The sequence below is a fragment of the Hemitrygon akajei genome, unplaced genomic scaffold (genome assembly GCF_048418815.1).
Source record: "Hemitrygon akajei unplaced genomic scaffold, sHemAka1.3 Scf000073, whole genome shotgun sequence".
Lineage (NCBI taxonomy): Eukaryota > Metazoa > Chordata > Chondrichthyes > Myliobatiformes > Dasyatidae > Hemitrygon > Hemitrygon akajei.
This window is the reverse complement of record NW_027331959.1, coordinates 2030943-2056812: the sequence shown is the minus strand read 5'-3', so window position 1 is coordinate 2056812 and position 25870 is coordinate 2030943. Positions and strand designations below refer to the sequence as shown.

The following is a 25870-nucleotide window of genomic DNA, read 5'->3' as shown; positions in this document are numbered from 1 at the left end:
CAAGGCCTTTGACAAAGTTCCATATGGAAGGTTAGTTAAGAAGGTTCAGTCGTTAGGTATTAATGCTGGAGTAATAAAATGGATTCAACAGTGGCTAGATGGGAGATGCCAGAGAGTAGTGGTGGATAATTGTTTATCGGGATGGAGGCCGGTGACTAGCGGGGTGCCTCAGGGATCTGTTTTGGGCCCAATGTCATTTGTAATATACATAAATGATCTGGATGATGGGGTGGTAAATTCAGTTGTGTCATTTAAGGTAAAATTGGATAGGTATATGGACAGGAAAGGAGTGGAGGGTTAGGGGCTGAGTGCGGGTAGGTGGGACTAGGTGAGATTAAGAGTTCGGCACGGACTAGGAGGGCCAGAATGGCCTGTTTCCGTGCTGTGATTGTTATATGGTTATATGGTTATATGGTGACAGCAATTAGTGATCATAATCCCATGAGATTCAAAGTAAATATGGAAAAAGAGAGATCTGGATCATGAGTTGAGATTCTAAATTGGAGAAAGGTCAATTTTAATGTTATCATAAAGGATCTGACAAGTGTGGTTTGGGACAGGCTGTTTTCTGGCAAAGGAGTACTTGGTAAGTGGGAGGCCTTCAGAAGTGAAATTTTGAGGGTGTACAGTTTGTATGTGTCTGCCAAAAGAAAAGTTGAAAGGTAACTGGTGCAGAGAACTTGGGTTTTCAAGAGATATTGAGGTCCCAGATATTTTGTTCCTCTAAATGCCTCAGACTGTTGGGTGCTACAAAAGAGTCATTAATGTCTATAATATCATGATTCCACACACTGAGCTCATCTGACTTTTTTCTAGTAATCTGCTGTTGGTTTCTAAAAGCTTCCCAATCATTTTTGCTCTTTTGTTTGCCCTCTCTTTGGCTTTTATGTTGGCTTTGGCTTCTCATTTTAGCCACAGTTGTGTCCTGCCTTTCCAGTGCTTCCCCTTCTTTGGGATGTATCGATCACTCAGCTCCCGAATTGCTCCCAGAAACTCCAGCCATTGCTGCTCCGTTGTCACTCCTACCTTTTCCCTTCCAAACAAGTTTGGCCAGCTTTTCTGTCATAGAATCATGGACAAGTTCAGTATGGAAACAGGCTATTTGGCCCATGTAGTCAATGCTGAAAAAGCATTTAAGCTGTCTAATGCAACTACCTGCACCAGGACCATCGCCCTCCATACCCCTACCATCCAGGCTCCCATCCAGACTTCTTTTAAATGCTGAAACTGAGCTCATATTCACAACTTGTGCTGGCATCTCTCTCCACACTCTCACAACCATTTTAGCAAAGAGCTATTCCACATGCTCCCATTAAATTTTCACCTTCCCCACTTACCCATGACCTCTGGTTATCATCGCACCCAACCTCAGTGGAAAATGCTGCTTGCATTTACCCTATCTGTACCCTAATAATTTTGTATACTTCTAATAAAACCTCAAAGCAATGTATGATTCCCTTGTTTATGTTTAGAGCATATTTTAGGTGTATAAGATGATGAGGGGCATTGATCCTGTGGATAGCCAGAGGCTTTTTCCCAGGTCTAAAATGGCTAACACGAGGGGTATAGTTTTAAGGTGGTTGGAAATTTATACTGACGGGATGTCAGGCGTAAGTTTTTCACACAGAGAGTGGTGGGTGTGTGGAATGCACTGCTGGCTATTTGTGTGAGAGTGTTTCAGTTACTGTGGGGTCAGGAACCCATACAGCTCAGTGGGAACAGGGAATAATACCAATGGAGAGAGTCAAACTGAGCCAGGTCACAGATTGAAGATGGCAGAAATGCCCCATTCTCATAGAGACAGGAGGAGCATCAGAGAATTTGAGGGTCATTCCAGATACCAGCACTGTGCCCAATTAGAAGATGATTTCTCTCTCCAACTTGGGTTGAACCTCACTGTAACAGTGTGAAGCCATATCACACCTTGACGAGTCAAGTGATCTCATCTGAAATGTTGTCCTACACCCATTGATGGATTTTGTAAATCTTTTTACAGGTTGAAAATGATGAGGAATTTGTCTACTGGAATCGCAAACAGAACACGCCAGTTTTGCTGTCTCTGACCAGATATTTAAGAAGTGGTGCAAGGGATCACTTCATCTTCCTTCCTACTCAGACTGTGGGGAGGGATTCACTCGATCATTTGACGGACTGGCACGCCTGTTATTTTACATGGGGGATCCCATTCACCTGCTCAGACAGTGGGAATGGATTCATTCGGACATCTCAACTGAAGGTACATCAGCAAGTTCACACTGGGACAAGGCCATTCACCTGTTCTGTGTGTGAGAAGGGATTCAGTCGGTCTTCCCACTTATGGACACACCAGTCAGTTCACACTGGGCAGAAGTTGGTCATCTGCTGAATTTGTGGGGAAAAATTCAGTCTGTCATCTGACATAATGGCTCACCAGTGAGTTCACAACGGGGAGAGGCCATTCACCTGCTCAGACTGTGGGACGGGATTCACTTGCTTATCTGACCTAATGGCTCATCTGCGAGTTCACACTGGGGAGAGGCCGTTCACCTGCTCTGACTGTGGGAAGGGATTCACTCAGTCATCTCAACTGAAGGTACATCAGCGAGTTCACACTGGGGAGAGGCCGTTCACCTGCTCAGACTGGAAAGGGATTCACTCGGTCATCTGACCTAATGGTACACCAGCGAGTTCACACCGGGGTGCGGCCATTCACCTGTTCAGACTGTGGGAAGGGATTCACTCAGTCATCTAAACTACTGGTACACAAGTCAGTTCACACTGGAGAGAGGCCATTCACCTGCTTGGACTGTGGGAAGGGATTCACTTGCTCATCCCAACTGAAGGTACATCAGCGAGTTCACACTGGAGAGAGGCCGTTCACCTGCTCAGACTGTGGAAAGGGATTCATTCGGTCATCTGACCTAATGATACACCAGCGAGTTCACACTGGAGAGAGGCCATTCACCTGCTCGGACTGTGGGAAGGGATTCACTCGGTCATCTCAACTGAAGGTACATCAGCGAGTTCACACTGGGGAGAGGCCATTCACCTGCTCAGACTGTGGGACAGGATTCACTCAGTCATCCTCGCTAATGAAACACCAGCGTGTCCACACCGGGGAGCGGCCGTTCACCTGCTCGGACTGTGGGAAGGGATTCATTTGCTCATCTAACCTGAAGACACATCAGCAAGTTCACACTGGTGAGAGGCCATTCACCTGCTCAGACTGTGGGAAGGGATTCATTCGGTCGTCTTACCTAATAGCTCACCATCGAGTTCACACAAGGGAGCGGCCGTTCACCTGCTCGGACTGCGGGGAGAGATTCATTTGCTCATCTAACCTTAAGGTACACCAGCAAGTTCACACTGGCAAGAGGCCATTCACCTGCTCAGACTGTGGGAAGGGATTCCCTTGCTCATCTCAGCTGATGGTACATCAGCGAGTTCACACTGGAGAGAGGCCATTCACCTGCTCAGACTGTGGGAAGGGATTCACTTACTCATCTGACCTGACGGTACATCAGCGAGTTCACACTGGGGAGAGGCCATTCACCTGCTCAGACTGTGGGAAGGGATTCACTTGCTCATCCCAACTGAAGGTACATCAGCGAGTTCACACTGGGGAGAGGCCATTCACCTGCTCAGACTGTGGGAAGGGATTCACTCGGTCATCTATACTGAAGGTACATCAGCGATTTCACACTGGCGAGTGGCCATTCACCTGCTCAGACTGTGGGAAGGGATTCACTTGGTCATCTGACCTACTGGTACACCAGTCAGTTCACAATGGGGAGTGGCCATTCATCTGCTCAGACTGTGGGAAGGGATTCCCTTGCTCATCTAAACTGAAGGTACATCAGCGAGTTCACACTGGAGAGTAGCCGTTCACCTGCTGTGAATGTGGGTAGCGATTCACTCGGTCATCTCGGCTTATGTAACTCTCGCTTCGGTTAGCAGCTTAATGTAGGGGGTGATAGCCCCCAGCCCGGCCAAACTAGAGAAATCTCGTTTGGGTGGATGCTGTGTGATGTGTCCCCTGTTACAAATCAATTCCCTGAAATAACAAACAGTACACAATGTGCGATTAAACGATTGAGCTTTATAATTCTTACTTTGACTATAGGGTTAGTAAAGTAAACAAAGAAAAATGGCCCGCTCTCTCCATTCACGTCTTCTCATCTCTCCCTAGCGAAAGACCACAAATTCCCTCTTCCAGACTCACAAGAAAGAACGTTTCTATCATCGGATAGCCCCGCACTCCATAACCCATAAGTCTGGTCATAACATAAACATTGCTGCTACAGAGAAACCATTACCTCAGCAGTGAAACATTACAGAGAGGCCATTACATTAGCAGTGAAACCTTGCAGCATGTTACACTTGTGACACAATACCGGGTTAACACTGGGGAGAAAGTTTCAATGAGTGCATGCTGGATATTTGTCCATCACCGTTGCTGAATGCAATTTCAAGAGTGACTGCCGGTGCTGAACTCTGCAATTATTGCTGCTGCTCACCACACCCAGTTCTGCACCCTGGTCACTGGGCACGGGAGGAGTTTCTTCTGCTGCACATTCTCCTTTAATGTGACTGTGGTTTAATATTCTGGATCTGAGACAAATAAATCAGTTTATTTTAAACTCTGTCTCTGGTACTTAAGTGAATTTCTAACACACCTAGTGAACAGTAGAGAGTCAACTCTGGCTAGCTGGACCCTGCCAGTGATTCTGTTCCATGACAGTCCTTTTAAATCCTCCCCTGTACGGCTAAAGTTGGCATGGTTTTCCTCAGGAGAAATCTTCCCAGACAGATCTGTTGGAATTCTTTGGTGAAATGAGGAAGGTGGAGTGTGTTGTTTGTTTGGATTTTCAGATGGTTTTGAACAAGGTGCTGCACCTGAAGCTGCTTAACAAGACACCAGTTCATGGTATTTGATGTCTCTGTGCCTGTTCCCGCTGAAGTTTAGAATTATGGGCGGGGTGTAGAGTTGCGGGAGCGGGGTTCCCAAATACTGTAAAGCCGAGACAGAGAGGATACGGAGAGGATGTTTCCCATAATACGGAGCCCAGGTCCAGGGATACACCCTCAGACTACAGGGAAATCAATTCAGATGAGGAGGAAGTCTTACGATATCATGTTTATTCAGCATGACCGTGTCTGATCTATGCTTCTGTGCCCTTCCCCCTGTATCTCCAGCTCAAATGTACCCAGCCACCCGCCTACACTCAGATAGATAGACACTTCATTGATTCTAAAGGAATTTACATGGAAGATTTAGAATTTTAGAAAATTCCATATGTCTCCATTTAAAATGAGTGGCCCTTTTCGATCCCTGTCAGTTTCTCTCTCACTGATCAACAAGAGATATCAAAAGGCCCGTCCCTTTCCCTCGTATATCTCCACCGGCTCAATCCCTGGTTTCTATCCCAGTTTAACTCTCTATCTCTCTTCCCTCCAGTATTCCCTCCAATCTCTCTCCTCAGTCATTCTCTCCCACGCCTCCTTCTGCCCCCTCACTCGCTCCTTGTTTATTTCTCACCCACATCCATCTCCCCGCCATTCTCTCCCCTCACTGGTTGTCGCCACCATCTCTCTCCCCTGTTTCTTGCCTCCGCCACTTCCCTCTCATCTCTCCTCAGTCTGTCTCGCTAACACTCCTAAAGTCTCTCGATTCTCTCTCCCTCTCTTTCAATACCACCACTCAGCCTGTTCTCTCTTCTCTCTCTCTCTCTCCCCCCCCACTCTCTCTATCTCTCCCTCCACCTCTCACTTTCCCACTGTCCCTTCTCTCCTTCTCCCTCTTCCTCTATCTCTCTGTCTCTTTCTTTCCCTCCTCTGCTTCATCCAACTCCAAGTGCCAGTAAGTTCCGATGTCACCGTTGCACATTGAAAGGTGCTATTATGGAGTGAACATGGACTGAGGATCCGGGTCGGTCTGTAAAGGTGAGGTGTGGTTTGTAGACAGAAAGTGGAGTAGAGAAGTGAGTGTGAGAGGAAGTTGGGGTGAGCAGAGTAAGAGAGGGAGGTGAGGAAGTGGGAGAGGTATTAATAAGATAAGAGTGGAGAGCAGGAAAGGGAGAGTGAGAGTAGATGGAGGAGAGAAGCAGAGAGGAATGTGTGCTGAGGATTGAGAGGAGGGTGGGGGTAGGGAGAAAGGGACTGACAGATCTGGTGAGCGCACTATGGAGAGAGGAAGGAGCAAGATGTTGAGGGAGCTGCACACACTCAGTGTTGGGGGAGTTGCATTTCCTCTGTCCCACTCAGTAACTCTTCTAAGGATGTATTTGCATCAACAAAAGCAGGATTCAACACGCTGTGAGTGTGTGCTATTCTGAACTGAAATGAAAGCTCAACCCAGAAAGATGAAGAAATTATCACAATGGAACAGTGATTCCCTCTGGAGGCAGTTACGCGTCCTAAGATGGCTTTAGGAGCAAATAGCACTCGCCGGGGGTAGGGGGCATTCGAGATTCCTGGCGGGGCAATAAGCTGCCTCTAACTTGCGGTATCGGACCTGATCGACCGTTAGTAGAGCAGGTACTTCCAAAAAGGATGTGGCACTGGAATAAAGGAAGAAGCATCGCACTGCAGGCCTTGAGCATTCGTCGTCACAACGGGGCTGACACTTGGCGATCTCGTCCGACCGAACCAACCCAACAGACGTCGTTGGGGATTAGCAAGAGGGTGCTCGGCATTTCGCCTTGACTTGCGGCACTAGGGCTGGGAAACACTGCTATAGAAGAAAGATTTAGCCAATAGATCAGCATAATCGTCCATGGATGAGATCCCCACGATGAGCAAAGGAGGAAAGCGTCCAACGTCGGGCTCAAAGCTGGAGACCTCTTCCCAGAAACTGCGTAGTTCCTTGTGTCAATACAGGACCAGGCGGTTGACACAGAAATAACAAAAATGCACATTAAAAGAGTCACGAACTCAAGACGAAGTGTTGTGCCTCTCACGGGGCTCTAAAGCAGAATATGCCGTTTGATTGCTTACACAGCGCCATCAAGTGGCAAGCAGCATTCACCAAAATCCTGCTTTAAGAGACGATCATGAAAGATACTATAGAGGACAATCAATACAAATCTGATCCAGTTTTAGAGTCGGAGTCAAACAATTGCATTGCTACCGATCCGTTATTAGAGATAGGGCGATACATGATCCCGTCCGGATATAATATCACAGGATAAACATGCAAATTAGATTTACTGAATAGATACAGGCATTCCGACACCCACAGCACGCTGAAATCAATAAGTGAAAAAACCTGAAATATCCCATGGCGTTGATAGCAGTGTGACGTCATTCACTGGCTCTCATTTTGGAAGGGATTCAATCGGCCATCGCAGATACACCAACAGCTTCGCACCCGGAAGCGACCGTTCACCTGCTCCGTGTCTGTGAAGAGACTCATTCAGTTAACCCATCTTGTGTTGTTCCAGTGAGTTCACAATAAATAGAGGCCACATTTCTGTCCGGAGTGAGCAAAGAGATTTACTCAATCATCCCAGCTGCGGCAATACCAGAAACTTCACATCAGGGAGGAAGTTCAAATCAGTTCTGTGTTAAATGTTTAACCATCACGGTGACTGAAGGCAGCTGCAGGTTCATGAGGGACTGTTACTGTCAGATTCTACAGTTCTTTCAGCTGCTCATCGCAACCAGGACTGAACCCTGGTCACTGAGCATTGGAGGAGTCTGTTCTGCTGATGTTAGCCTTAAACTAGACTGGTGTTTAATATTACGTTCACTCTCTACTACACTCACAATGTACACTAGAGAGGCCACTCAATCCATCTGGTCCCAGTCCATATCAGTATTTTAAAGTGTATCTCTGCCGTTTCTCTCTCATCTGTTGCAAATAGTCACTACTCCGTGGGAGAAGAGACTTCCCTTGAATTTCATAGAATCATAGAAATCTGCAGCAAATTACAGGCCCTTCAGCCCACAATGTTGTGCCGACCATGTACCCTACTCTAGAAACTGCCTAGAATTACCCTACCGCAGAGCCCTCTAATTTTCCAAGTTCCATGAACCTATCTAAGATTCTCTTAACAGACCCTATTGTATCTGCCTCTACCACTTCAAGCACCTTAAACCATTTTCATTCATTTCAAAGGACTGGGCGTCAGACAGCTGGGTTGTTGCAATGCATCTCTAAAGTCTGACAGCAGACTAGCGAGTGAATCTTCGATGGAGCAGAGTCAGAAACCAAAGAGTTGCCAGCACCAGTCAGGGCTTTGGGGCTCCAGAAAAAGATGGGGTCTGGAGGTTTTGAGCGGGAGGAGGGAAAAGGAATCAGACCAGCAGGATCTGGCTATGAATAAAAGATGAGAAACATTTGGAAACTGGTTAATTGAAAAACAAATTGGTTAATTTCTACAAAATATTGCAGATAATCAGCAGACCAGGCAGCAAATGTGGAGAGGAATAAATGGACTGCATTTAGGCCGAGCCCCTTCAGCATGTCTGGACTGTGTACTCCTCTGCTTAGTTGCTGCCTGAACTGCAGAGCTCCTTCCGCATTGTGTGTGTGCGTTCCTCTTTTTCCAGCAACTGCAGAAACATGCCCACTCTGGGTGATCAGAATGGTAATCTATACGGGAGACAAAGTAGATGGGGGAGGTTTTAAATAGTAGTTTTACATCCGCGTTTACTCAGGAGATGGACACAGAGTCTGGAGAAGTGAGGCAAAGCAGCATCAACTTCATGGACCCTGTACAGATTACAGAGGTGGAGGTGTTTGCTGTCTTAAGGTAAATTGGTGTGGATCAATCCCCAGGGCCTGACAAGTTGTTCCCTGGGACTCTGTGGAAGACAAGTGCAGAAATTGTCGGAGCCCAAGCACAGATATTTAAATCATCCTTAGTGACAGGTGAGGTACTGGAGGATTGGAGGACAGCCAATGTTGTTCTGCTGTTCAAGAAAGCCTCTAACGTTAAACTAAGAAATTGTACATTGGTGAGCTTGTCATCAGTGGTGGGAAAGTTAATGGAACGTAAGTGCAGGAACTCGATATACAAGTTTTTGGATAGATGTGGAATGATTAAGGATAGATAGCATAGCTTTGTGCATGGTAGGTCATGTCTAACCAACCTTATAGAGTCTCACGAGGAAGTTATCAGGAAAGTGGATGAAGGCAAAGCTGCTGATGTTGTCTGCATGGACTTTAGCAAGCAACTTGGCAAAGTCTCACATTGGAGGTTGGTCAAGAAGTTTCAGACATTCAGCATTCAAGATGAGATAGTAAATAGGATGAGACACTGTCTTTGGGAGAAGCCAGAGTGTGTTAGCGGATGGTTGCCTATCTGAATGGAGGCCTGTGACTAGTGGTGTGCCACAGGGATCAGTGTGGGATCTGTTGTTGTTTGTCATCTGTATCAGTGATCTGGATGATAGTGTGGTTAGCTGAATCAGCAAATATGTGGATCAGCGGACTGTGAGCAGGCTATCATGGCTTGCAGTGCGAACTGCACCAGCTGGAAAGATGGTTTGAGAAATGGAAAATGGAATTTAATGCAGACAAGTGTGAGGAGTTGCACTTTGGTAGGACCTATCAGGGTGGGTCTTACACAGTGACTGGTTGGGCATGGAGGAGTGTTGTAGAGGAAAGGGATCTGGGAATACAGGTCTATATTTCACTGAAAGTGGTGTCACAGTTCAAAAGGTATAGAGAGAAAGATTTTGGCCCATTGTCTTCATAAACTCAAGTACTGTCAAAAATAGACGGATGTTGACGTTGTACAAGACATTGGTGAGGCCTAATTTGGAGTATTGTGTGCAGTTTTGATCACCAACCTACAGGAAAGATGTAAAAGAGGTTGAACGAGTTCAGAGAAAATTCACAAGGATGTTGTCAGGTCTGGAGGACTTGGGTTAGAAGGAAACATTGAACTGGACTGGACTTTATTCCTTGGAAAGTAGAAGAGTGAGGGGATATCTGATGGAGGTATACCACAGTTTTGAGGGACATAGATGGGGTAAATGCAAGCTGGGTTTTTCCTCTGAGATGGGGTGGGACCACAACCAGAGGCCATGTTGTGGTTGCAACATTGTGTTGCACGATTACAACATGTTAGAGGTCGGTATAGGTACCTGGATGGTAGGGGTATGGGAGTGGAAAGCGTAAATAGCTTGGCACCAACTAGATGGGCCAATGTGTCTGAATCTTTCTATGACTGTGACAAGAATCTTAAACAATACTAATATTCACACTAATTCCTTTTAACAGCTGTGCAGACCAACCATACATCTGAGTAGGAGATATTTACATGGCGTTAAAACTGTGGCACTTTAACTTAACAGTATATGAAAGAAAATCCCAGCTGCACGTCAACAAAGGCTATTTGCGTGAGAGTGCTTCAGTTCCTGTGGGGCCAGGCACCCATGCAGCTCAGTGGGAACAGGGAATAATACCAATGGAGAGAGTCAAACTGAACCAATTCACGGATTGGAGAAGGTAGAAATGCCCTATTCTTGTAGAGACTGGAAGAGTATCAGAGAATTTGATGGTCATTGCAGACCCCAATCATGTGCCCAGTTACAAGATGATTTCTCTCTGCAACGTGGGTTGAACCTCACTGTAACAGTGTGATGTCAGATCACACCTTGGTAACTAATGTGATCTCATCTGAAATGTCCTTCACACACTGATGGATTTTGTAAATATTTTTACAGGTTAAAAATTACAAGGAATCTATGGGAATTCAAACAAAACACACCAGTTTTGCCGTCTCTGTCCAGATATTTAAGAAGTGGAGCAAGGGATTCCCTCAATCATCCTTCCTGCTCAGACTGTGGGGAGGGATTCACTCTATCATCTGACCGATTGGTACGCCCGTTATTTCACACAGGTAAAATTCACCTGTTCAGTCTGGGAATGGAATCACTCGTTCATATCAACTAAAGGTACATCAGCAAGTTCACACCCCGCGGGACAAGGCTATTCACCTGTTCTGTATGTGAGAAGGGATTCAGACGATCTTTCCAGCTATGGGCACACCAATCAGTTCACATTGAGCAGAGGCTGGTCATCTGCTGAAATTGTGGGGAAGGATTCACTAGGCAAATATCTGACCGAATGGCACACCAGCGAGTTCACACCGGGGAGCAGCCGTTCACCTGCTCAGACTGTGGGAAGGGATTCAAATGCTCATCTAAACTGAAGGAACATCAGCGAGTTCACACTGAAGAGAGGCCGTTCACCTGCTCAGACTGTGGGAAGGGATTCACTCAGTCATCCTCCCTATTGGCACACCAGTCAGTTCACACTGGGGAGTGGCCGTTCACCTGCTCAGTGTGCACGAAAGGATTCACTCGATCATCCTCCCTATTGGCACACCAGTCAGTTCACACTGGAGTATGGCCATTCATTTGCTCAGACTGTGGGAAGGGATTCACTCGGTCATGTGATCTGCTGACACACCAGCGAGTTCATACTGGGGAGAGGCCGTTCACCTGCTGTGAATGTGGGAGGGGATTCGCTCGGTCATCTGATCTACTGATACACCAGCGAGTTCACACTGGGGTGAGGCCATTCACCTGCCGTGAATGTGGGAAAGGATTTGCTCGGTCATCTGATCTGCTGGCACACCAGTCAGTTCACACTGGGGAGCGACCATTCACCTGCTCAGACTGTGGGAAGGGATTTCATCGATCATCCGACCTTCATAGACACCAGCGATTTCACACTGGGGAGAAGTCGTTCACCTGCTCAGACTGTGGGAAAGGATTCACTTTATTATTTCACCTACGGAGACACCAGTCAGTTCATGCAAGGGAGAGGCTGTTCACCTGCTCAGTCTGTGGGAAGACTTTCACTCAGTCATCCACCCTACAGAGTCACCAACGAGTTCACACTGGGGAGAGGCTGTTCACCTGCTCAGACTGTGGGAAGGGATTCACTCGGTCATCTCATCTACTGAGACACCAGCGAGTTCACACTGGGGAGAGGCCGTTCATCTGCTGTGAGTTTGGGAAGTGATTCATTCAGTCAGCTTATCTACTCAGACAGCAGCAAGTTCACACTGGGTAGAGGCCAATCAGGCTTTGGGAAAAGATTCTCTCAGCAATCTCCACCAAATGTGCATCATTGAGTTCACACTGGGGAGAGGCTGTTTACCTGCTGTGAATGTGGGAAGGGATTCACTCAGTAATCTAACCTTGTGACACACTACTGGGTTCACACTGGGTAGAAAGTTTCAATAAGCTGCATGCTGGATATTTGTCCATCACCGTTGCTGAATGTAATTTCGAGAGTGACTGTCGGTGCTGATCTCTGCAATTATTGCTGCTGCTCACCACACCCAGTTCTGCACCCTGCTCACTGGGAATGGGAGGAGTTCCTTCTGCTGCACATTCACCTTTAATGGGACTGGTGTTTAATATTCTGGATCTGAGGCAAACAAATCAGTTCTATTTTAAACTTGGTCTCCGGTACTTAGTGAATTTATAACACACCTTGTGTACAGTAGACAGTCAACTCAGGCCTGCTGGACCCTGCCAGTGATTCTGCTCCAGGGCAGTCCTTTTAAATCCTCCCCTGTTATTCATCTCTCGCTCTCCCTGTGGTGATGGGTTCCAAACAGTCACCACTCTGTGAGTGAAGAGGTTTCCTTTGCATTTTCTGCAGACTGAAGAAGTTAAGCTGACTGCAGTTCTGCCTGACATGTTCTTCACCCCTCAAATCTCTGCGCTGATAGAGAATGACATTGGTAGTTAACCTCCTTATTCAGGGCTTTTCCCTGCTTCTACAGGGTTGTTATAAAACACCACTCTCCTCTAAAGAGTAAAATCAGAATGGAAACCATTAATTGGATGTTCAACTGAGCAAGGTCAGAAACCGGAGGCGGGTCCGCACAGGGCAGAGTTTGGTGTACTGGAGGATGGTCGGGGTAAGAACGTATGATGAGGAGAAGGGAATCAGCAGCGGGACGTGGCTACAAATGACAGAGTGGAAACAATTCGATGCTGATTGACAGAGAAAATCTTTTGTTTGTCTGACTGATGGCACAAGCAACACCTGTGGTGAGGTGCTCTACTGGTCGAAGAACATGTGTGTGTTGGGAATGGTTTTATCTATTGAAGTAGTTGTTCCTGCTTGTTTATCTTGTAATGTTATATCCGGATGTTTATTATGGATTGTCCTATGTGAAATAATGTATTGATTATCATATAATTTGTAAGATTTTGGCTCTAAAACTGCATCAGGCTGGAATTCATGGTGCCTTTCTGAAGTGATGGAGGGCATTCATGAGTTGGTATTTTAAAGCAAGATTTTGGTGAATGATATTTGCCACTTGTTTGTTGCTTTGTAAGTAATCAGATTGAGTTAAACTGCTGCAGGATCCTGGAATGTGTTGGATTGTGTCTGGTTTCTCTTGGCATTTTCTGTACTTATTGCCTTGTTTGTTGTATTTAATGTATTTTTGATTTTTTTTCTTACTTTTGTTAACTACTTTGTCCTGTTATTCTGCAAGGGACCCCTCTGTTTCTGGGAAGAGGTCTCCAACTCTCAGTCAGGTGCTCGATGCTTCCTTGTCAACATCTCTTCTGCTCAGATCGTTGAGATGTCTCCCATGGAGGGTCATTCTCATTCCAGTGGTTGATGTTTCCTTCCATAGTGATAATTAATTTTTCTGAGTGGGCCTCACATTGAAGTTTCCTGGTCTGTGTTACTTATCACAATTGCATATACACACATGGAGTACTGAATCCTGTTCATTTTTGATGAAAATATATACTTAGTTTTATCTGACTCTTGTGTGATTTTTTTTTCATGTGTGTTATTTCTTTTCCTCCTTCTGTCCAAGGTAGTGTTAGTCTAGTGGGTTTGAGTGCCAATAGACTTTTCTAAAGTTCTTATTTATCTTTGTAAATTTTACTGATTGAAATGGGACAAATATATTTTTATAAAAAAAGTTAATGTCGGTATTGATGAAAGTTCGTATTGCCTCTGTTGTATTTGTTAAGTATTGAGCTCTGTTTTGCATTTTTTATAGCCTTGAACTAAATTTTGTCAAAGGGTTTTTCTATTTCCACTACTTTCTATTCTTGTTGGTTTTCCACATACGTGGGAATCAAAAGCCCCGATGAATGGTCTTGGCCCAAAATGTTGATTCCCATCCATAGATGCTGCTTGACATGCTGAGCTCCTGCAGCACTTTGTGTGATGTTCTCTAGATTTCTAACATCTGCAGGTCCTCTTTTTGACTGCTTCTTTCAACGGATGCTGCTCGACCTGCTGAGTTTATCCAGCTTTTTTGTACGTCTTGATTTGACCACAGCATTCGCAGGGCACTTTGTATTTGCAGGTCCTCTTGTTTCCCAGATACCTACCTGTTTATTGTAAGAATAAGCCAAGAACAAGCTGGTAGTGGGTTTGTGTGGCTTTGTAGGTAAAATATTAAATAAAATCATTAGAAAGAGGTGGCATAGGGTTGGAAAGTGCAGAATCTGTGGGTAGAATTAAAGAACTGCAAATGTAAAAAAAAAACCCTGATGGGAATTGTATAGAGACCTCCAAACAGTAGTAAGTATGTGGTCCACAAGTTACACTGGGAGATGGAAAATGCGTACCAAAAGGGCAATGTTACACTAGTCATGGGGGATTGTCATCCAGGTGATTAGGAAAATTAGGATGGTGTTGGTCTCAGAGGAGGAATTCCTTGAATCGCTACAAGATGTTTTTTTAGAGCAGCTCGTGGTTGAGCCCAGATGGGGATCAGCTATTCTGGATTGGGTGTTGTAATGAACCAGAATTAATTAGGTCACTGAAGTTGAAAGAACTCTTAAAGACAAGTGATCTTAATATGATCAAATTCACCCTGACATTAGAGAAGGAGAAGCTAAAATCAGATGCTGAATAAAGAGAATTAGAGAGGTGTAAAAGAAAAATTGGTCAAAAGTGATTTGTAAAGTACTTGGGTACGGATGAAAACCGAGCAGCAGTGGCTGAAATTTCTGGAAGCAATTCGGAAGGCACTGGATTTACACATCACAAAGAGGAAGTAGAATTATAAAGGTAAGGTGACAAAACCGTGGCACATAAGAGAAACCAGAGACAGCATAAAAAACAACGGAAAACAGAGCAAAAATTACTAGGAAGTTAATGGATTGGGCAGCTTTTAAAAACCAACACAATGCAACTAAAATAATTAAGGAAAAGATGGAATACATAGGTGAGCTAGCCAGTAATAAAGAGGATACCAAATTTTTCTTCAGGTACATATAGTGTAAAAGAGAGGCGGAAGTGGAGATCAAACCACTGAAAAATGGATTGGAGAGGTAGTAATGTGGTGGGAGTGCAAGGTGATGGCAGGTGAGCCGAATAAGTCTTGTACATCACTCTTATCTGTCGAAGATGCTGACGGGAATATGGAAGTCCCAGAGGTCAGTGTTCAGAATGTGTAAAGTCACGTTACTCGGAAGAAGATTCTTGGGAAAGAGATGGTCTGAAGGTAAATAGGTCACCTGGACCAGATGATGTACACCCCAGAGATCTGAAAGAGGCATCTGTAGAAATGTGGAGGCATTGGCAATGATCTTTCTAAAATCGTGAAGGAAATTCTATCCTAAGGAGTTTTATCCTTCACTACTCCCCCCTCCCAGTTTCACCTATCACTTACCGCTTCTTCCACCCCTTTCACCTCCACACTTCTTCCTCTGACGTCTCATCTTTATTTTTCCCCAGTCCTGATGAAGAGTCTTGGCCCGAAACGTCGACTGTTTACTATTTCCCTTAAATGCTGCCTGGCCTCCTGGTTTCCTCCAGTGTTTTGTGTATGTGTTGCTTGGATTTCCAACATCCACAGATATTCTTCTGTTTCTGTTTTTGATATAATATAGGAAGAAAACAGTGGGAAGTGAGAGGATTGGAAAGCTTTTACATAAACAACAGGAGACAACTAATAAAACACACTGGAGAGACAAGATGAAAAATTAAGGTAAGTTAGACAAAAATATCAAGTATCAAAAGTTGTTCAGATAGAGAAAGAGTGAAAGCGAGGCAAGAGTGTTACTCGGTGGATGAACCCAAGTGCAGAACACGGATGCGGAGGCAGAGTCGGGAGTCGTTATTAATGGAGTCGGTATCCAGGAGCGATGCTACACCTAGAACTGGTAATCCTAAGAACCATGAAGCGAGGTTACTCACACCGGACTCGACCAACGTACTGGCAGCTCCTTGTTGTGCTCACAGGGCTTTTATACTGCAGTTGTTGATAGAAAACTGGTGTTTGTAGTTAGTGGAACCTGGGAATGATTGGGAACTGAACGAGGTGACTGAGGCCCAATTCCTGAGGAAAATAGCCAGGTGGGCGATTGCCTGAAGGGACCATGACATCACCCCTCCCTCAACGGGAACAGCCAGGCGATGCTGCAGGCCGGTCTGGATGGTCCCGATGAAAATCTTGGATGAGGAATGGGTCTAGGATGAAGGAGCGGGGGAACGCTCTTCTGGACCACACCCTTCCCAGTCTACCAGGTATTGGAGACCCCTGCCCCTACGGCGCACATCCAGTTGTCTTCGGACAGTGTATGCCGGATGGTCATTGATGATACGGGCAGCTGGGGGAGTCTCAGTCGGGGGATACAAGGGGCTGATGGAAACTCCGTTAACTGGGAAACTTGAAAAGTTGGGTAGATGCGCATGGATCTTGGCAATTTTAGGCGGACCGCTGCGGGATTGATAACACTTTCGACCTTGAATGGTCCCAGGAAGCAAAGGGCAAGTTTCCTATGCTCGTTCTTCAGCAGGATGTCCCTGGATGAAAGCCACACCATCTGCCCTCGTTGGTACTCGGGCACCGAAGTCCAGTTTCGGTCGGTTGTCTTCTTATTACGTCTTCCTCATCTGAGTAGGGCCGTCCGTGTCTCCTCTCACACCTTAAAGGACCGATCGATAAGGTCCTGAAACGATGGTACTGCAATATCCTCTACCTGCGCGGGGGACAGCGGGGATTTGTACCCCAGGGAACACTCAAATGGGGACCTACTAATGGCTGAGCTTACTACAGAGTTGTGGGAGTACTCAACCCACGGGAGGTGGTCGCTACAAGTCGACGGGTTGTTTGCCATTACACAGCGTAGTGTCTCCTCCAGGTCTTGGTTGACCCGTTCCATCTGCCTGTTGGTCTGGGAGTGGAAGCTGGATGACAGGCTGACCGTTGTACCTAAGGTTTGACAGAAGGCCTTCCATACCAGTGAGATGAACTGAGGACCTCGATCGGAGACGATGTCTGCGGGGATTCCGTGGAGGCGGAAGACGTGGCGGATGAGAAGATCTGCGGTTTCTTAGGAGGAAGGGAGTTTAGGGAGGGCTACCAAGTGCCTTGGAGAATCGGTCTACCACGGTGAGTATGGTGGTGTTCTCATGTGAAGATGGTAGACCGGTGACCAAGTCTAGGACGATGTGTGACCAGGGATGACCATGGACGGGTAGAGGACGAAGTAAACCCGCAGGTGGCCGATGAGAGGTTTTTCACCGGGCAGAGATGGAACATGCCGAGACATAGGAAGGGGTATCCGCCTCCATGGACGGCCACCGAAAGTGTTTTTTCAGGAGCGCTGGGGCCCGGTCACTCCTGGGGTGGCAGGCGAACGGAGACGTGTACCCCCATTGAAGAACCTGAGGCCATACAGGTAATCGCCGGGTCCATTGCCGGGGTCGGGGTCATCCCATTGGGCTTCTTTTACTTTCGACTTGATCTCCCAAGTGAGGGTGGCAACCACTCAGGATGGTGGGAGGACAGTCCCTGGGCTGGAAGTGTCCTCCTTGGAGTTGTATTGGCAGGAGAGCGCGTCCGGCTTCCGGTTCTTGGACCCTGGACAGTATGTGAGGGAAAACTTGAACTGTCGGAAAAATAATGCTCAACAGGCCTGGCGGGAGTTCAGACGTCTGGCGGTCTGAATATACCCCAGGTTTTTAATGATCAGTCCATAGCACAAACGTTTGTTCTGCCCACTCCAGCCAGTGCCTCCATTCTTCCAGGACTAGTTTGACTGCCAGTAGTTCCCGATTCCCCACATTGTAATTCCGCTCGATGGGGGACAGTTGGCAGAGCAGATAGGGACAGAGACTGTCGTTGGTAATTCACAGTAGCTGGGATCTGCATCCGAGTCTGGGGGGGCTGAAGGGAGTGTCGTCGGACTCACCAGAACAGTAGGAGCGGGAGCTCTGCGAGGAACGGAAGTGGGAGAGAGGTTAGGGCTGGTTGAAGAAGGTAAGGTGGACCGTGGGATGGCCCGAGGAACGGAAGTGGAAGAGAGGTTAGGGCTGGTTGGAGAAGGTAAGGTGGACCGTGGGATGGCCCGAGGAACGGAAGTGGGAGAGAGGTTAGGGCTGGTTGGAGAAGGTAAGGTGGACCGTGGGATGGCCCGAGGAACGGAAGTGGGAGAGAGGTTAGGGCTGGTTGGAGAAGGTAAGGTGGACCGTGGGATGGCCCGAGGAACGGAAGTGGGAGAGAGGTTAGGGCTGGTTGGAGAAGGTAAGGTGGACCGTGGGATGGCCCGAGGAACGGAGTAACGGGTATCCTCTCTCAGACGTTCTCGAAGTCGATGATCTAACCGAATGACTAGCGAGATCAGAGAGTCCAGACTGTCCGTGTCGTCCCTCGCGGCAAACTCATCCTTTATCTGGTCCGAGAGGCCCTGTCGGGAACCTTGCGTAGGGCCTTGTCATTCCACCCAGAATCTGTGGCCAAGGTCCGGAACTCAATGGAATACCTGGCCACACTTCGCGAAGCCTCATGAAGAGTAAGCAGCCGGAGAATCAGAAGTGGAGACCCGGTCCGCTTGTTCACTGACCTCCTGCACATTCCTGGTTAGTGTCCAAAGGTTTTCCCTGATCTCCTGAAGTAGTTGGTCTTGGGCGCCCATTAGGTAGCCCTGGCTGGCCAGGGTCTGTTGTACGGGATCTGTGTCCGCTGGGTTCATCGTGGCCAGTTCGTTCTGTTGCAAGGACGTGGCGCTGGAACGAACCCAAATGCTGAACACGGGCGCGGAGGCCATGGCGGGAGGCGTTACGGTCGGTGCGAGCGCGGAATTGGTGCCAAGGGAGTCTTTACCCGGAGTCTTGGTTTTAGTAGAGAATCCAGGAACGATGCTAGACTTAGAACTGATAGTCCCAAGAACCATGGAACGAGGTTACTCGTACACGAGTCGACCAATAAACTGGCAGCTCCTTGTGGTCACAGGGTTTTTATACTGCAGTTTTTATAGTCAGGATGAAGGCTCCTGTCCTGACGAAGGGTCTCGGCCCGAAACGTCGACAGCGCTTCTCCCTATAGATGCTGCCTGGCCTGCTGTGTTCTACCAGCATTTTGTGTGTGTTGTTGTTCATTTTATATTAAGTTATTCCTTTCAACCGCACTGTCGGCTTCATTTTCCTTTTGAGAATTTATTTAATGGCCCTGTTTGGCGTAGCGTTTATTCTTTTCTCTAACTCTGTTCGTATTAAAGTGTGTGAACTATCGACCTGCTTCAGTGTCTCTTGCTCCGCACTCGGACCATATCCGAACCTATATATATTTCTCAACCAGGCGGATATTATACTGATCCTGATTGTTGCAGGATGTTTATTCCCAAATGCGAGCTGACATTCCATGCCCAGCCTGGTTGTTTTGGTGACGGTGGGCAAAAACTGGCGTACATGGTCTATCTTCTAGATGGACCTCCACTCAGCCTGTTCGACATTTTACGGGGGCAGTTAAATTCCACACGCCTGCAGGAGAGAGGGGTTTGCATCAGAGATCTCTCATCACTGCCTTCCAGTGTGGACTGAATGCAGGGGTCCTACGGGAGATCGCAGTCCGGGACGAGCAGGATAGTCTGGACGAAATGATTAATCTGTCTGTTCCACTTGATGGCTGGATAACCGACTGGCTCCTCGCTCGCCACACGGCATCGAGTCCATGGAGGAGGTTATGCAAGTAGAGCGCGTGCGCCTGTCTCAAGAGGAATCAGAGTGATGCAGGAGAAGTTTCCTGACTCTATTGTGGTGATCCAGGACAATTCCGGGGGCATGTTCCAAGCGTTCTGTATAAGAGAATCCCCGTCAGCAGGGAGGGGAATCCTGACGGATTGTTTCTCTCAGCAGTCAGCTTCCTCTAGTTGTGTAATGCTCTCAGCTTCCTTTTCACCCATCGACTGTGGTGCAGATCGGAATCTCATAGACATCTCTCCAGCTCAAAGATGGGAAGTTCGGATTCAGGAATGAAGAGAAAGAAATCAACGTCGAGGCTCTGTACGGTTGATCTCTCTGCACCGGCCATATCCACTCTTCCACCCAACCCCTCCAAATGAGAGGTAATTCACAAACACGACAAAATCTGCAGATGCTGGAAATCACACAAAATGCTGGCGGAACTCAGGCAGCATCTATCGAAAAGAGTCAACAGTCGACGTTTCTAATTGAACCCTCCTTCAGGACTGAGATGGAATGGGGGAAATATCTGAATAAAATCGGGGCGGGCGAGGAAATGGCTGGCTGGATGATGATAGGTGAAGCCAGGTAGGTGGGAAAGCTCAAGAGCAGAAGATAATAGAATCTAATAGGAGAGGAGAGTGGCGAATAGGAGCAGTGGACCCAGAGAGACGTGCTAAGCACGTGAGAGCACGTGAAAAGTCAGAGAGGAAGAGAGGGAGTGGGAGGGAGGGAGATTTGTTCACCGGAAGGAGAAATCGATATTCATACCTTCAGGTTGGGGGGGGGGTGCTACCCAGACGAAATATACGGTGCAGATTCTGGACGCTGAGGGTGGCCTTAAACTGGCAGAAGAGGAGGCGATGGTTTGACACGTCGGAACGGGAACGGGAATCGGAATCGGAATGAAAATGTTTGGACACCGGTAAGTCCCGCTGGGAGCGGATAGTTCAAAGGTCAGTTTATTATCAAGGCAGGTATCCATAAACAACTCTTGCGGGTTTTTTTTCTCCAGAGAACCACAAAACAAAGAAAGAGCATGAAAGTCGTTCAGAGAAAAATCAAACTCCCACCCCACCCCCGCATCAAAAAGAACGGCATCCCGATCATCAAACCACGAAACCCACCCCTCCCGTACAAAAGGGAACAATAACATCGATCCGCGCCACCCCCCCCCCCCCCCAAAACAACCCTACCCCGCACAACTGCGGAGGAGCCTGTAACGTTCTCGCTCGGGTGTGAAGTAACGCCGAGGTAAACGTCGAGATAAACCAGAATCAATGCAAACGAGACCGCAGTAAGATTAACCATTTACTGTTCACTCTTCACATTAACGCATGGTGAAAACTGTTGAAAAACAATACAAGATTGGTACAGTGTTTGTTCCCTTCTAAATATCACATTTACATTGTGAATACTTGCAAAGGTAAAACTACAATAACTACATTACATTAAAGTGCAGCATACAGTCAGAATCTAGCTGCTCCATTGGCTGCTTTAGATACACTTCAATACAAACTATCCCGACTCTTTAACTGACGAAAAGGTAAACCTTACCGACCGTCGTTACTTTTAACAGAATCGGCGTTAACATTCTAACTCAAAATACCGATTATCTAATGACTTACAGCGTTGCTTTCACTGTGTCTTTGGTGCATAGAGAGACCCTAGTCAGCGTTATGGTCGCACATGTGAGTGACCCCCACCCTTGCGTGAATCTCAAACCGGTAATTCCCCACAAGACGCGGCGAACCCGGATGTGACGTCATCGCAGCCGCGATGTATTACAGACAAATCAATTGATTTAAACAATCCTAACTTTAACTGAAAAAATGCTAACAAATTACTATGCGAAAATATTATAAACTAAATAACTGCCATAAAGGCAGCACACTCCCCGCTTGGCCTTCGTAAGGTCACAATGAACATAATACAAACTTCAGTCTCTAAATCAGTCGTTAGGTAGAAGTAGAATGACTTCTGTAACAGGCCTTTGGTAAATTTTCCCATCGCCTTGGTCGGTAGTTTTCAATTCAACCTTCCTGACATGTCCATCCCTACTAGGGAATGTGGCAGTGATTCTGGCCATTGGCCAGCAGTTGCCGGCGATTTGCTTGTCCTTGAGCAGGACTAAATCTCCAACTTGAAGGTCCCTTCTCCATTGCTTTGTGTACAGGTCCTTATCGGAGAAGTCCCCTGGTGGAGGGGCAGCTCCTGCCTTCTGCGTAAGGAGCATTGATGGCGACAGTATGAAGGGTTTTTCCGGGTCAGAAGACACGGGTAGGAGTGGTCGTGCATTCATAATGGCTGTGACCTCTGCCATTGGTGTGCCCAGTACCTCGTGGGTCGATCGGATGCTTTGCTGCATCTCAGGTCTCCTTTTCGTGGTTTTTTGCAAGGGCGTGAACCGCTTGACTGCCTGCTCTTTGTTGTTTGGCAAGCACTGGCGTGGTTCTCTGAAAGCTAGTGGGGCGACCCCACTATTTGCTTTGTCTCTGAAGACCTTGGTGTCCTCCGTTTTTAAGATGATGGCGTCTTGAGTCGATGGAGCAAGTTTATTATCGTGCTCCTTATGAGCAAAGACAGACTGACCCAGCGTCTCGTCAGTTACTTTGCGCTTGTTAAAGCCTTGTGGTGCTTCCTGGACGCACCTGGAACTTGTGCGGTGTTGAAGAATCATATGGCGGCTACTCTCTAGCACATTGGTCTTGAGTGTGTTAACCGTTGATTTGTGTTCGTTGCCAGGGCACACCTCTCCTATCACCACCCAGCCCAGATCCAGGCGTTGGGCAAAGGGGGCGTCGTGTGGTCCATTGACCTGCTGCCTAACCTTGTGCACCTGGAGAACATCTCTTCCTAATAGCAGGAGTATTTCTGCTTCTGGATCCAGCTCTGGGATGTATTTGCCGATGTGGTGGAGATGTGGTTGGTGTAGCACCGCACTTGGCGTCGGGATCTCAGTGCGGTTATTCAAGATTTTCTCGCACTCTACGAGTGGGGGGAGACAGATGAGGACTTTACCATCCAGGGACTCGATCTGGAAGCCTTCGGCCCTCCTTCCGTAAGTTTTCATGTTGCCTGAGCAAGTTCTAAGGTAGTATGGGAACTGCTCACTCTCAATGTTGAACAAGTTAAAGAACTTTGGACTGACTAGCGAGCGGTTGCTCTGATCGTCCAGAATTACGTAGGCTTTGATGGCCTTGTCTTTGGCTCCCTTAGGGTACACCTTAGTGAGACAGATCTTTGAACAAGAACGGCTTGCCTGAGCTTGACCGCAAACTTCCGTACAGCTCGAGCTGACAACAGGTGTGCTGGAGTGAGCTTCTCCCTCCCCGCCGTCCTGTTGTGGGGGTGAAGGAGCTTCGTTGGTTTGCGGTAACGGGCCAGGATGCATGGCCCAGTCGTGATTAGTGCTATCGCATTCCAGGCACTTCACGGCGATCGTACACTCTCTCACACAGTGAGAGGTCGAGGAACAGCATCTAAAACATATTCCTTTCTCCTTGAGAAGGGCCTTCCTCTCTTCGAGGGGTTTTTCCCTAAACGTTCTGCATCTTTTGAGGGGGTGGGGTTTGTTATGCAATGGACAATTCTTGCTAGAGTCGTTGTTAGTTGTAAGGACTTCAGTCTTAAGCGCTGAGACTGGTTTAGTGATGTTGGAATTATTCGAAGTGGATTTATCTGGCTTGGTGTAAATTGTACTGCTTCCTGGACCTATGAGGCTAGGATCGTTTCGCTTCTTCGCCTCCTTGCACACGAACCTGGTGAAATACTCGAAGGGAGGGAATTGACCTTCGTGTTCTTCCTTGTAATCTGAGGCAACGGACAACCACCTGTCCTGCAGCCCAAATGGAAGTTTGTCCACGAGTTGTCTAATCCCGGTTGGAGTGTCTAGGTATACTAGACCAGCTGAGTGGCCATCTTCTTTGGCGCCTTGAATCTCCATGAGTAAATCTCCAAATTCTCTTAGCTTGGTGTGGTCCTTGGCTGACACCTTAGGAAAATTTCCCAAACGTTGGCATAGCGCCGCCTCAATAATTTCGGGGGCTCCGTAGCCCTCCTGAAGTCTCTCCCATGCTTTCTTCAATGCTAGCTCGGGTTTGTTGATGTACACTGAACGCATGCGTCTCACCTGTTCGCATGATTCTTTTCCCAGCCATTTTGCCATAAGATCCAACTCCTGGGTTGCTCTGAGCTGGACTCCGTCGATAGCGTTGGTGAAAGTGGAGTACCATGCACGGTAATTTTCAGGTTTATCGTCGAACTGGTATAGTCCTGAAGTGACGAGATCCCGTCGTGCGAAATACCGTGCTGCGGATTCGTCTGCAAGTGGCGTGCGGGCTGAGGGAACATGTCCACAGGTACATGACTGAGGGCGTACATCTGTTATGGGATTTGCTGGTCTGGACTCAGTCTTTGCCTCTCTTCTCCCCAAATCCGGTAAGTTCGGTGTCGAGAAGTACTTGTCGTGAGCCCTTGCATTCCTGGGTTCATCGCGGAGTTGCGAGGGTAAATTATCTTCCTCGGATGGACGTGATGCCGTCGGGCCTCTCCAAGACTCCTCGTGAAGTGGGACGTTATCGAATAAGTAAGGAGAGGAAGAAAGAGTCTTCCATTCCATTTGAGATTGGACATAGTCCCTTGTACGTTCCAATCCGATCTTTTCTGAGGTAGATTTTCCGTCCTTCGGATCATGCATTTCTTCGGCGTCTTCTATTAACTCTGCTTCCACCTCGGCAGCTGCTGCTTCTCGTTCTAGCTTCAGCGCTTCTAACCGTGCCTCTACCCTTTTCCTTTCCAATTCGTTTTCGGCTTCTCTGGCAGCCGCTTCCTTCTGGTTTTCGGCTTCTCTGGCAGCCGCTTCCTTCTGGTTTTCGGCTTCTCTGGCAGCCGCTTCCTTCTGGTTTTCGGCTTCTCTGGCAGCCGCTTTCATCTTTACTTCTAATTCTTCTTTGGCAAAGCGCGCTCGCACCTTGGCGGCTTCTGCTTTCGCTCTTGCTTGGGTGGCCTTACTTGATGCCCTACTGCCCCTGTCGCAGGATGACGATGACTTTGACAACGACTTGATGCTGGATCGGGTTGACATGGCTGCACTTTAAACACCTGATAATGCCGCTTTTTCACTGTAACGTTCTCGCTCGGGTGTGAAGTAACGCCGAGGTAAACGTCGAGATAAACCAGAATCAATGCAAACGAGACCGCAGTAAGATTAACCATTTACTGTTCACTCTTCACATTAACGCATGGTGAAAACTGTTGAAAAACAATACAAGATTGGTACAGTGTTTGTTCCCTTCTAAATATCACATTTACATTGTGAATACTTGCAAAGGTAAAACTACAATAACTACATTACATTAAAGTGCAGCATACAGTCAGAATCTAGCTGCTCCATTGGCTGCTTTAGATACACTTCAATACAAACTATCCCGACTCTTTAACTGACGAAAAGGTAAACCTTACCGACCGTCGTTACTTTTAACAGAATCGGCGTTAACATTCTAACTCAAAATACCGATTATCTAATGACTTACAGCGTTGCTTTCACTGTGTCTTTGGTGCATAGAGAGACCCTAGTCAGCGTTATGGTCGCACATGTGAGTGACCCCCACCCTTGCGTGAATCTCAAACCGGTAATTCCCCACAAGACGCGGCGAACCCGGATGTGACGTCATCGCAGCCGCGATGTATTACAGACAAATCAATTGATTTAAACAATCCTAACTTTAACTGAAAAAATGCTAACAAATTACTATGCGAAAATATTATAAACTAAATAACTGCCATAAAGGCAGCACAGAGCCGGTGTCACCAGTGTAGAGGCGGCCGCATCGGGAGCAGCGGACACAATAGGCGACCCCGGTAGATTCACAGGTGAAGTGTCGCCTCACCTGGAAGGATGTTTGGACAACGGAGAGAGTTTGGCCCTCCGGCCCTTTCACTGTGACACCCCGAACTCCTCATCAAATC

The 25870-nt window shown here is 47.3% G+C and overlaps 2 protein-coding genes across 2 annotated transcripts in view; one reads left to right on the top strand and one right to left on the bottom strand.

Annotated features, from left to right (window-relative positions):
• The window catches only part of LOC140722271 (uncharacterized), a 30926-nt gene extending 17181 nt beyond the window's left edge, over nucleotides 1-13745 (top strand). The window contains exons 3-5 of the mRNA XM_073037072.1: nucleotides 1997-2566; nucleotides 2649-3795; nucleotides 11361-13745. Coding sequence (XP_072893173.1) covers nucleotides 2486-2566; nucleotides 2649-3795; nucleotides 11361-11962 — 1830 coding nt within the window. The 5' untranslated portion in view covers nucleotides 1997-2485 and the 3' untranslated portion in view covers nucleotides 11963-13745. The remainder of the gene's footprint in view (nucleotides 1-1996; nucleotides 2567-2648; nucleotides 3796-11360) is intronic.
• Nucleotides 13746-18608: 4863 nt separating this feature from the next.
• Nucleotides 18609-25631, bottom strand: LOC140722238 (uncharacterized). Its single transcript, XM_073037025.1, has 3 exons — nucleotides 25435-25631; nucleotides 22653-25153; nucleotides 18609-18722 (listed from the first exon to the last, which is right to left on the bottom strand). The coding sequence occupies exons 2-3, from the start codon at nucleotides 24984-24986 to the stop codon at nucleotides 18609-18611; spliced, it is 2448 nt and encodes an 815-aa protein (XP_072893126.1). The 5' UTR covers nucleotides 24987-25153; nucleotides 25435-25631.
• Between the last annotated feature and the right edge of the window lie 239 nt (nucleotides 25632-25870).